This window comes from Mandrillus leucophaeus, unplaced genomic scaffold (genome assembly GCF_000951045.1).
Source record: "Mandrillus leucophaeus isolate KB7577 unplaced genomic scaffold, Mleu.le_1.0 Scaffold160, whole genome shotgun sequence".
Taxonomy (NCBI): Eukaryota; Metazoa; Chordata; class Mammalia; order Primates; family Cercopithecidae; genus Mandrillus; species Mandrillus leucophaeus.
Window position 1 is genome coordinate 4,019,994 of NW_012101588.1, and position 13,151 is coordinate 4,033,144.

Here is a 13,151-nt window from a genome sequence, read left to right on the forward strand (position 1 = left end):
TGTCCTTTGCAGGGACATGGATGAAGCCGGAAACCATCATTCTTAGCAAACTATCACAAGAACAGAAAACCAAACACACCGCATGTTCTCACTCATAACTGGGGGTTGAAAAATGAGAACACACGGATGTAGGGAGGGGAATATCACACACCAGGGCCTGTCAGGGGGTGGGGGGGCTATAGGAGGGATAACATTAGGAGAAATACCTAATGTAGGTGACGGGTTGATGGGTGCAGCAAACCACCATGGCACACAAACCACGTGTGTACCTACGTAACAAAACTGCACATTCTGCACATGTGCCCCAGAACCTAAAGTATAATAATAAGAAAAAGAAAAGGCCAAGTGGAAGCTCATGACATTGCATACTGGGTCCTCTACCCCTGGGCAAGATAACCAAGAGTAAATCATTCTGAATGAAGAGTGATACGAACAATTTAAAAGATGTATAATCCTGCTTATTGCTCCAATCTTGCTTTTATAGAAGCTAGAGCACAACAGATGAGGGTAGACTTCTGCAAATTTAACAAGCTTGTAGTCTCAGTTGCAACTGCTGTAAGGATGAGATCTTTACTAGATAGACACAGTATCTTGTATTTTTTATGCAGCTGATGATCTGGCAATGTGAGTCTTCTTTTCAATCCCCATGAAGAAAGGATCGGAAGCAATTTGTATTCACTTAGAGCAGTGACAGCGAACATCCAGTCTTACCCAAGGACTCTCCTGCTGTTTGAGACAATATAGTATAAAGGGGTCTTGATCCACAATGTTGACAATATCAGACCTAGTGAGCAGGAAGTGGCAAGTGTCCCGGATCCTCTTATAAAGACACATAAGCAGTATAAAGTGAGAGATAAACCTACAAAGTTTTAAGGTCTTATTACTTCGGTAAAGTTTTAAAAGGCCAGTGATCCAGGACATTCTGTCCAAGGTAAAGGATGAGTTACTGTACCTTGTACCTTCAACCTCTAAAAAAGAGGCATAGTATTTTGTAGGCCTCTTTAGTTTTCAAAGAGAGCATGAAGCACACTTAAGAATACTGTTTTGACCCATTTAGTGGGTGACATGGAAAGCTGTCATTTTTGAGTGGGGCACACAGCAAGAAAAGCTCTGTAGTTTTAGGTTGCCCCACCAGAGGCTTTGCTTCCTGGGCCATATATCTGGCGAGATCCTGCAATACTAAAGGTCTCACAGTGCTGTGGTATGTAGGGATACCTTTTGGAGTCTTAGGAAAGATACAAAGGAGCCTCTCTCTGTAGATCCTTGCTGTCTACAGCAGAGAACGATTCCCCATTCAAAAAACAGCTCTTGGCATGCTCATGGGCTCTGGCAGAGAATGAATGCCTGGTCATGGGATATCAAATGACTATGCAACTGGAAGTATCCACTATGAGCTGGTTATGTCAGACAAGTCAAGTCCTAAAGTCAGGCAGGCGCAGCAGCAACCCATTACGTGACAAAAATGAACACTGGCATCAGGCTCAAACAGGTCTTCAGGGCATAAATAAATTTCATAAGTAAGCAACCCAGATGCCCATGTCACCTGTCTCGTGCACCAGTGTCTCTTTCAGCTCACACCTTGTGTAGAATTCCCTAAGAACAGCTGACAGAAAATGAAAACAACATTCATGGACAAATCACAATATATTGGTACAGGCTGTAAATGTAATGCTGCCAGACATTAGTTCCTCTCACAAGTAGCTCTGAAAAATGGTGATTAGGGGAAATCTTCCTGGCAGGCAGAGCTTTAAGCAGTATTCCTAGGCCCTCAATTTGGAAGACAATGCCAAATAGTTTCAAGGGCCTAGAAGGTGCAAGATCAGAAGGTAAGAGAAAAAGAGTTCTGGGGAAGAAGCCTGTGATCGGGCCTATGAGGGTGGTGTAGCCAACAAACCCTAATCTGACCTCCAATGAGTCACACCCTTGCACAATCCTCTTCCTTTGAGTGGGAGTGGGGTCTGTAACTTGCTTCTAAATATAGCAAAGGTAATAGAATGTCTGTCTCTTGAATATGTTACATTGCATAAGATTCCATCTTAGGGGACTGGAGGGAGACTTTCTGTTGGCTTGGAAGAAGTAAGCTGCCATGCTGTGAGAGGACCACATGATGAGGAAGAGTGGGTGGCCTGTGAGTGCAGCCCCTGCCAACAGCTGGTAAGAAAACAGGGACTTCAGTCCTATGACCACAAAATAATGGTGCTTGCTAACAATGTGAATCAGCTTGGGAGTGGATTCTTCCCTAGTCAAGTCTCCAGATGGAATCTCATCTCAGCCAACACCAGATTGCAGCCTTGTGAAACCCTGAGCAGAGGACACAGATGAGTGATGCCAGGGCCCCTGGCTGTGGAAACTATGCAATCACAAATGTGTGTTTTAAGCTGCTAAATTTGTGGTAATTCGCTATGCAGCAGAGAAAACTAATATTAGTGGATGTAAAATACATAGATATTTGTATCTCAGAAAGCATCCACCTCAGAAGAGGCACTGAAAAAACCAGGCGGATAGGATAATTTATCCAGTAGACACAAGCCAATCTTTGCTTCTGGTCACCTCAATGCTTGCATAATGGGTTCGTAAATGAAGTAGGCATGGTGGTGGGGATGAAGGTGATGAAGGCTAGGCATGGGCTCATAACAAGGCCCCCTTTCACCAGGCTGGTTTAGCTACACTACTGCTGCTGAATGTTGTACCTGTTCATGGCAGAGACCTGTTCATATTAAGCCCTCAATATGGTACAACCCCTTTAGGAGACAAAACATTCATTCAGTGACAAATTGATTACAAATTGAGACCTGTTCATATTGAGCCCTCACTATGGTACAATCCCTTTAGGAGACAAAACATTCATTCGGTAACAAATTGATTACACAAGATCCCTTCACCTCTGAAGGGGCAAGTGACAAGTGCTCCTAATATGGGCTTGTTTTTCCTACCTGCAGTGCCTTGGCCAGCACCACTACCTAAAGGTTTAGAGTATGTCTCATTTATCTTCATGAAATCTCATATAATATTGCCTTGGATCGGAGGACCCTTTTTACCTACCACTTCACCTAGAAGCTGCTGGTTTGACAGAATGTTGGAATGGCCTCTTAAAGGCACAGCTAAGGTGCTAGCCTGGGATTGTGTGGGATTTGAGACAATGTACTTCAAGATGAGGAATATGCTTTGAATCAAGGGCTGGAAGCAGGAGTGACCGCTCTCACTAATACTCTCAGTGACTGACTTGGGGAATTTGCACCTCACTTGTGAACAAGAGGTCCTGGGTCTGGTGGAGTGGAAAGACGGTTCTATCAGGGGACCCAGTAAAGGTTTCGTTAAATCTTAAAACTACTGCTGGTCATTTTTGACTCCACAAGCCCATAAGTTATTGCACTGGCAGATGGAGATAGGGTTGCTGCTATGAAATTGGATGAGATTGGGGGTGCTCAGGGTGGTATGGCCACAAACTGCTACATAGGTGGGATAGGGGATGCATTTCTTGAACTCAGGGGATTCTCTGAGACAGCTCTTGATGCTTTCACGTCCAGTGAATGGGTAATTGCAGCAACCAAAACCTGACAATGACACAGTAACCAAGGGTTTACACTCCTCAGGAATGAAAGCTTGTTATCCTACTGGGCAAACAACAGACCAGCAGAAGTGTTGGCCAAGAGAAAGGAAAATCTAGAATGATGGTAGAGGAAGGAGATGATCAATTACAGACCTTGGATTAATTGCAGTAGAGGATTCTGCAGTTTGTCCCATTCATCTTTTTTGTGTAAGTTCTTTTCTTTTAAAAACTGAGACTAGCCACTACCTTAAAGAATTAGGGCGGGATGGGGTGAACTTGATGTGGAGGAAGAGTGGACATGAGTGCTGCAAAGGGTGGAATGTAGCAGCTGCTATTAGTGCCTTCCCCATACCCACTTGACATACATCTTTTCTATGCACGACCAGCCCAACTTCCAAAATGTCAGCATGTGCGACTTTTTGCCTATGGGCTCTCTCCAGCTGCCAGAACCTACTCTCCCTGAACATAGGGTAGACTGGAAGTTCTAGGGAATCAATGTTCTGCCGTATCAGGCTTCATCCAATAACTGATGGGAGTTGGTGAATAAATTCTCCAGCTTCCTTGCCCCTTAAGAGGGGATAACTGAGACATGCCTCCCAGTATTCCCTAGAGAATTCAGCCCACAAAGAAACTTCTTTGGTAATATTCCCTTTATTAGTTTTCTTTCCCTCCCTGCTGCTGTTTCCTGGGATTACGTCTCGTATAAACAACCTTCCCTCAAAGTTTTGTCTTCGGATCTGATCCTGGGTGAAAGAAATTAAGACAAACTTAAAATGGAAGTGCTAAACCATAATAATCGAAAACTAGAAACCTTAAGGTATTTTAAGAGCTGCTATCCTACATAAAAACACTGTGCAAATATTTAACTAATATTCAGAAGAGTTGGTTTCATTATGAAACAGAACGCAGCTAATTATTTTTCCCAGCTAAAAGATCCAAGTTCAAAATGCCAGAACGGACACGGCCATCTTTCTAGTTCTTAATAAAAGGAGTACCAAACTACAGGGGGGGAAAAGCGCAAAATAACATATAATTAAGTATTTCTTTAACATTTTTTTAATTTCTCAAGTTTTAATTTACAATATGATCTTTCATATTACATGAATGTTATCTGTGTATGCTATAATTCTGTAATTTTTTTAAAAAGCTTCCTTACACTTAGCAGTTGAGAAGCCCTCTAGCGGAGGATTCTGAGGTTTAGAGGTTTCCTGGGAAAACCTAGCATTGCCGCCTAAGTTAGGAGAGCGGCCTCTCCCCTACATCTTATACTCTTGCAGTAGGTGTTAAGTAAATATTTGTGGAATAAATACTTTAGTCGTTGAAAGGAGACGTGGTTTTAAAAAGTGAATTTACAAAGACCGTTTTGTAAGAAAAGGAGCTGGTCTGGGGGTCCCCGCAGGAGGCAGGGTTCCGTGCAACAGATACCAAGGTGCCTCTGGGGCGGACCACGACCCAGCCGGCCGCGGGAAGCCTCCTTACCTGGCCGCAGCGGACCCTCCTCAGGTCAGCAACCGCCTCCACGGGCTCCGCCGGGCTGTTGGGAGGTTGCCGGGGAGACCTCGGGCCGCCGCGCACCGGCTGCTTGGAGGGCGGGGCCTCGGGAGGCGGGGCTGTAGTTCACTGTCATTTCTGTTCCAATTCGAAATAGTCACTTTTGTACCTAATTTGGCATTCATATTTCTAATGCACTCATTTTCACAACTATGGAAGGGGGGTACACGCATGCCCATTTATGTAGCACACACGAAATGAAGAAACCTCCTTTCCAGCGCGGCTCCGCCACACTGCGCTAGTCTCTGTCGAAAACTTCAAGTGGCTAGTCTCAGGCACAAACGTGTGGCAAAGCCACACTTTCCAGCTTTAGGTGATTTTAAAACAATTCCTTGGGCCACACAGCGTAGGCACAACATGGATTAGAGGTGAGGGGAAAACTGATACTCAGTAGACTGTCAGAGGACCGGCTTTCAGCAGCGGGCAGGGAAAACACAACGATCTATCCTGCAACTCGGAGAATCCTTTTCAAAAGAAGTTACCCAGTCCCAAACCTTCCTCTTTTTTCCAAAGAGAGGGAAGAGATAAATAGACTCTACTAATCCGTCGACTTTTTCTCCGCCCACGTTTTCCTCCTGTCCTTACCAAAGATGGCGCCCTTCGCTTCCTCTCTTGGCAGCACGCAGTCCCGGGAGCCTCTATCCGACCTCTCTATGATACGTCCTCCAGCCCCGCTCCTGCCGTGAGGGGCGGAGCTTGCTTGGAAGCGGGGCGCAGGAATCCGGAAACACCTGGTCGTCTATAGGTTTAGTGCCCAGGCGGTGTTGTTCCTGGCTGGACTTAATGTCCAGGGTCTGAGGAGTTTTCTCGCCGAGTCTCCTGGGGCGGTCCGGCGGTTCGTGCCCTGTTGTGGGACCCACATTTGCAGCTGCTATGCCCTCGGCCGCCGCCCCCATTATCAGCTCGGTCCAGAAGCTGGTTCTGTATGAGACTAGAGCTGTGAGTACCCCTCGCCGCAGGGGGGCGGGGGGGAGGTGCGGGAGGGTGGACGTCTGCCGGTGGGTGTGGGGCCGTAGGGCAGAGGCTGTACCCTGCCTCCTCCTTCTTCCTCTCCAGTTCCCAAATGCCTGTCAAACACAGCCTTGAGGTAAGCTAGCTCCCTTGGATTGTGCCTGGGCGCCTTTCCCCTATTTTGGTACCCTGGATATTGCAGCATTTGCAGGTCCACTTACAGTCCATGGCTGGAACATGCTGGAAACAGGTGCTTGTGGTACCTCAGGAACTGTTCATGAGGTTCTCTGTACGAGTTACTGGATTCTTTTCAGCTTTCAGAAAGTGTTAAAGTTCTCGAGTTCACAAGTTACAGTACAGGCAGGGGTGTGAAAAAATTTGAACTATGGCTCGTAACTTATTTTTTCCTATTCCATGGTATACCATCACTGCGATTGATGTGAATTACACTTCTATTGCTGAATTTTTTGGTTCTCTTTCTTATTTGAAAGGAAAGACTTACTTTGTTTAAAGACATCTAATTTGGTTGGATAACATCTTGCTTTTCACTTGACTTTCTTCAACATAAGATTTACTTTTAAAATTTTATTACTTTGAATGGCCATGTAAATAGTGAATAAGCCGATCAGTTTGTATGTATTTCAATTACTAGTTCCTCAATTAAGGGGGAATGGTGTTTATAGAACTTCATACTTGGTCCTTTCTGTGGGTGGAAAGCAAAGTTGGTACAGTATAGCTCTCTAAATTGGGGTGCCACAGTGATATTAGGGACTGTGTTTAATATTACCCATTTCGTGCTAACAAGATTGCATATGCCAGATATTTGCATAATGCTCTTCACTATGTTATAGAGTGCTTTATAAACTGTTTCTCTGAAACTTGGGTTGTCTCCATTAGAGGAGTACGAGAAGGCAGTTGACAGTTTCTCAGTTATAACATAGTCCTAATAGCACAATAACCTCTCCCTCAGGTTAACATGAGTAGAGAATTGTTGACCTTAAATTCATTTTGCTGACAACTTTGATTAGATCTAGATCAGAAGATGAAATTATCAAATATACTGTATTTGCAAGTATTTTCAGTTCTTTAATGGGAGTCATAAAGTATCATTTGACGTTGAAATGAAACCTGTTTTTTGTAAAATGTGCTGCTAGATGTTCCTAGTTAGAAACATAAATAACTTTTTTTTTCCGTTTGAGATAAGAGTCTTGCTCTGTCACCCAGGCTGGAGTGCAATGGTGCTATCTCGGCTCACTCACTGCAACCTCTGCTTCCTAGGTTCAAGCAATTCTCCCACCCCAGCCTCCCAAGAAGCTAGGGTTACAGGCATGTGCCACCATGACCAGCTAATTCTTGTGTTTTTAGTAGAAGACAGGGATTCTCCATGTTCGCCAGGCTGATCTAAAAATGCCTGACTTCGGCCTCCCAAAGTGTTGGGATTACAGGCGTGAGCTGCCGCATCTGGCCATAAATAAAACGCAAATTTCAGCTCATTAAAAAGCTAATCACTCATGAGGACTTAGTGAGATATTAGTGTTCAGAAAGCACAATTCATATTATAGGGCTCTTCTGCTCAGAAGTCTTCAGTAGTCCCAATTCTGAGGAGAGTAAACTCTGAATCCCTTAGGTTGGCATTCAAAGCCATGTATTCTTTATCCTCAACTTGTCTATCTAGTTTTACATCTAATTTAATATCAATTCATGAAACATTTATTGAGGATCAACCATGTGCCTTCACATGCCTTATTCTGCAGTAAAACTGTATTGCTTTCAGTTCCTTGTATCTACCCTGTGTTTTTCTGCTGTTCTCCATTCTCATAATGCCACACCCCCTCTTTTCCTGTCAAAGCCTTGCTAATCCTCACAGTACATATCTGGTCATGGCTTGCAAACAGTAGACTCTCAATAGATGTGGATTAAGGAGCTCTAACACAAACAGACAGAGGTGTGTTCTAGAACTCAGCTGTGACCCCTCTCAACCGCCTAAGTAATGGAAATTAACTCTGGCCAGCTTAGAGACAAAAGGTAAATTTATCAGAGGGATGCTAGGGGAGCCGTTGCATGGTATCATTGGCACATCCTAACTCTTCAGCTTCTGGAAACGCAGGAAAGAGATAACAGGTTTGAGAACCCTCTCAGAGCACTACCAAAAATAGTGTAGGTGCTGGGAGAAAGTATGTGATTGACTCAACTATGATTGGGTATCATCCCCTGAGTGGACAGATCATTCATGGCCAGGGAGGATCTGGCAGGAATGATTTAGCTGTGGAATCATCCTCTTTGTTTCAGCAAATGGTTGGGGCTGGGCAACCACCCTTGAAAATATCTGCTGCATTGAATCACTGAGTCTTGGTTTTGTTGTTAGTTAAATGACTTTTTTTTAAATTTAAATATATAAGCAGAAAGGTTTTGTTTTCTTTTGTTTTTAGTAATAAGCCCAAAATATAAATAAATAAGAAAAAGGCATAAAATTTTATAATATAAATGCCATGAATTTAAAAAAACTGTACTAGGTTGTAATAATGAGAATAGTAGCTCAAAATATCTTCATAAGACCTCTAAGAGATTACATTGTTACTACTACTACTATATATAATATTTGGTAAAGAAAAAAAATGAGGCAAAGATAATTTAAGGCAGTGTTACTTAACCCATTTATGCTGGAGGTTGCAAATTTTTTTGTGTGAAAAATCAGACCTTTGCCATGACCTTGAGCAGTAGGATATAAATAAGTCCCACAAGTTCCAATAATGGAACACTAGGCATAAGGTGTGGTGCATGTGTTAAGAATGTATATTGAGGAAAGGACAGTCTCTTCAATAAATGGTGTTGAGAAAACTGGATATCCGTGTGCAGAAGAATGAAATAAGGCCCTTCTCTCTTGCCATATCCACAGATCAACTTAAAATGGATTAAAGGCTTAAGTGCAAGACCCCAAACTGTAAAACTACCAGAAGAAAACATACGGGAAATGCTTCAGGATATTGGTCTAGGCAAAGATTTTATGAGTAAGACTTTAAAAGCACAGGGAACAAAAGCAAAAATAGACAAATGGGACTATATCAAGCTGAAAAGCTGCACAGCAAAAGAAACAATCAATAGAGTGAAGAGGCAACCTATAGAATGGAGAAAATATTTGCAAACTCTTCATCCAAGAAGGGACTAATATCCAGAATATACAAGGAATTCAACAACTCAACAGCAAATACCCCCAGATAATCCAATTAAAATGGGCAGGGATCTAAGTAGACATTTCTCAAAAGAAGATATACAAATGACCAACAGGTATATGAAAAATTACTCAAGGTCACTAATTATCAGGGAAATGCAAATTAAAACCACAGTGAGATACCGTGTCACCTCAGTTAAAATGGCTATTTTCAAGAGGACAAAAATTACCAAATGCTGGTGAGGATATGGAGAAAGGGAATTCTTATACAGTATTGGTGGTAATGTAAATTAGTATAGCCATTATAGAAAACAGTATGGAGGTTTCTCAAAAAACTAAAAATCCGGCAATCTCATTACTGGGTGTGTATATGAGGGGATTTCAAAAAGTTCATGGGAAAATGGAATTAAAAGATAAAAATAACAAATGTAAACTTTATTTCTCAAGCTAATTTCCATCAAGGTCAAGACATTTTTGTAACTAATGATACCAGCCATTTAATTCATCCATAATGATCTGAGGGTCCTGGGAATTTAACCATGTTGGTGCAGTCTTTTTTACTTTGTTAACTAAAGAAAAATAGGTGCCCTTTAAGGATTTTTTTTTTTTTAAGATGAGAAAACAAAAAGAAGTCAGAAGGAGCAAAATTGGAACTGTAAGGCAGAGGCCTAATTATTTTCCATTGAAACTCTTGCAAAATTCCCATGTTTGATGAGAAGAATGAGCAGGAGCATTGTTGAGGTGGAGGAAGACTCTGTGATGGAGCTTCCTGGGTATTTTTCTGCTGAAGTGTTGGCTGACTCTCTCAAAACACTGTCATAATAAGCAGATACCGTTCTTTAGCTTTCCAGAAAGTCAATGAGCAAAATGCAGTGAGTACACACACACACACACACACACACACACACACACACACACACATACAGATGTTGCCACGACCTTTCCTCTTGGCTGGTCTGCTTTGCTTTAATTGGATCACTGCCATCTGTTGGTAGCTATTGCTTTGATTGTGCTTTGACTTTAGGATCATACTGGTAAAGCCATGTTTAATACAGTTCTTCGAAGAAATGCTTCAGGATCTTGATCTCACTTGTTTAAAATTTCTATAGAAGGCTCTGCTCTTGTCTGCAGCTGATCTGAGTGAAACAGTGTTGGGAGCCGTCAAATGGAAAGTGTGCTCAACTTTAAATTTTCAGGCAGAATTGTGTCAGTTGTACCAATTGAGATGTCTATGGTGTTGGCTCCTATTTCTGCTGTTAATCATCTGTTCTCTTTAATCAAGGAACAAACAAGATGAATTTTTTTCTTGAAAAATTTACATGGATGGTCTGCTGCTGTTTGCTTCATCTTCAACGTCATCTCATCCCTTCTTAAAGTTATTTATTTGTAAACTGCATATTTCTTTGGGGCATTGTCCCCATAAACTTTTAATAAGCATCAATGATTTCACCATTCTTCCACCCAAGTTTTACCATAGACTTGATGTTTGTTCTTGTTTCAATTTTAGCAGAATTCATGTTGCTCTGATGGGCTCTTTTCAAACTGATCTCTTACCCTTCCTAGTACTTCCAACTAGATCCTGTTCAGACATGTTATAGCAAGTTAGTATCAGTTTATTTTGGTGCAAAAATTTTTTGAAATCCATAGCTTTTTTGTAATATGCATTTTCCATGAACTTTATTGAGTCCCCTTATATATTCAAAAGAAAGGAAATCAGTATGTCAAAGATATATCAGCACCTCCATGTTTATTGCAGCACTATTCACAATAGTTAAGATGTGTAATCAGCCTAAATGTCCATCAACAGGTGAGTGGATTAAAAAATGTGGTATATATACACATAATGGAATACTATTCAGTCACGAAAAAATGAATTTCTGTCATTCACAGCAAATATGGATGAGTGTGGAGGACATTATGTTATATGAAATAAGGCAGGCATAGAAAAATGTTCTCACTCATATGTGGGAGCTAAAAAACAATGTTGAACTTATAGAAGCAGAGAGGAGAATTGTGGTTATTCGAGGGTAGGAAGGGTAGGAAAGAGGGAATGATAGGGAGGGAGGGTTAACAGATATAAAATAACAGCTACATAGGAGGAATAAGCTCTAGTGTTTTATAGCACTGTAGGCAGACTATAGATAAATAATTTATCATACATTTTCACGTAGCTAGAAGAAAGGATTTTGAGTGATCCCAATGCAAAGAAATGATAAATGTTTGAGGTGATGGGTATACTAATTACCCTGATTTGATCATTATGCAATGTATGCATGTGTTGAAATATCACTCTGTGTTTCATATGTACAATTATTACATTTTACCTCAAAAAGGGAAAAATGTGTGATTCAGTAGATCAGGATTTTGGGAGTGACTTAGCTGAGTGATTCTGGCTCAGGGTCTCATGAAGTTGCAGTCAAGATTCAACTGGGTTGCAGTCATCTGAAGGCTTGAAAGAAATGGCAGATTTACTTCCAAAATGGCTAACTCACGTGCCTGACAAGTTGAGCTGACTGTTGACAAGGAACTTTGCCTTCTTGCATCATGGACATTTCCACAGGACTTCTTGAGTGTCTGTCCTTACAATGCGGTAGCCTGCTTCATCCAGAGAGAGTTATACAAGAGAAACAAGGAGGAAACTGCAGTGTCTTTTGTGACTGAGCCTCAGAAGTCACACTCCATCATTTCTACAATATTCTTAACACAGGTTAGCCCTGTTCAGGGTGGGAGGGGACCATATGAAGGACATGAATGCCAAGAGACAGTAATCATTAGGAGTTATTGGAGGCTGCAGAGATTAAAGTTGACTTTTGTCTGTACCTCAGTTGTCCCGTATCGTTTGTAAAAAAGCCTATCCTTTATTAAATTTCTTTGGCATCTTTTGAAAAAATTAGTTGACTGAATAAATGTGGATCTTTTCTTAAACTCTTTCCTGTGATTAATTTTTTTAAATGTCATTACCAACTTGTCTTGATAATTGTAGTTTTATAGTAAGTCTTAATATCAGGAAGTTTTCCAGCTTTATTCTTTTCCCAAATTATTATGACTATTCTATACCTTTGTGTTTCCACATGAATTTTACAGTAGGCTTGTCAAAAAAGCTTGTTGGGATTATGATTTGGATTTTATGGAATCTGTAGACCAATTTGGGATAATTGAAATTGTGTAATCTAGAAAGAGGAACACTTTTTGCTTCCCCATCTTTTTTTTTTTTTTACCATTTTTTTCGCCATTTATTTCTTTTTTTGACCTACGGCCCTGACCAGGACCTCTAGTACAAAGTTGAATAGAAGTGACCAGAACAGACATTCTTGTCTTGTTTTTTATCTTAGAGCGAAAGTATTCAGTCTGTCACTATTGAGTATGATGTTAGCTATTGGTTAGATACCCTTTTTCAGATTGAGGAATATTTCTTGCTTTGGTCTGATGAGACTTTATAATAAAATCATGAATGGATATTGAATTTTGTCAAATGTTTTTTCCACATCTGCACGTGACATTTTCTTTATTTGCATATCATGGCCAATTACATTAATTCACTTTCAAATGTTAAACCTTGGATTTTGGAGGTATACTCTACTTGATCATGATTTATTACTGTTTTTATATATTGCTAGATTCTATATGCTAATATTTTGTTAAGGATTTTTGCTTTTATTAATACATTCAGGATATTGGTCTATCATTTTCTTAATGTCTTTGTCTGATTTTGGTATCAGGATAACTCCAACTTCATAAAATGAGTTAAAAAGTGTTCATTTTCAGGCCGAGACAGGCGGATCACGAGGTCAGGAGATCAAGACCATCCTGGCTAACACGGTGAAACCCCGTCTCTACTAAAAAATACAAAAAAAAATCTAGCTGGGCGAGGTGGCGGGCGCCTGTAGTCCCAGCTACTCGGGAGGCTGAGGCAGGAGAATGGCGTAAACC

General features: G+C 41.2%; 2 protein-coding genes across 3 annotated transcripts in view; one reads left to right on the forward strand and one right to left on the reverse strand.

Annotated features, from left to right (window-relative positions):
• Nucleotides 1–5,750, reverse strand: part of AK9 (adenylate kinase 9) — a 183,559-nt gene extending 177,809 nt beyond the window's left edge. Inside the window, exon 1 of the mRNA XM_011975968.1 lies at nucleotides 5,687–5,750. The gene's annotated coding sequence lies outside the window, so the exon portion shown is untranslated. The remainder of the gene's footprint in view (nucleotides 1–5,686) is intronic.
• Nucleotides 4,986–13,151, forward strand: part of FIG4 (FIG4 phosphoinositide 5-phosphatase) — a 133,889-nt gene continuing 125,723 nt past the window's right edge. The window contains exons 1-2 of one of the 2 annotated variants that reach the window (XM_011975967.1): nucleotides 4,986–5,165; nucleotides 5,904–6,040. In XM_011975967.1, coding sequence (XP_011831357.1) covers nucleotides 5,975–6,040 — 66 coding nt within the window. In that variant the 5' untranslated portion in view covers nucleotides 4,986–5,165; nucleotides 5,904–5,974. Of the gene's footprint in view, nucleotides 5,166–5,754; nucleotides 6,041–13,151 lie in introns of those variants that run through there. The other variant, XM_011975966.1, reaches the window with a different exon arrangement.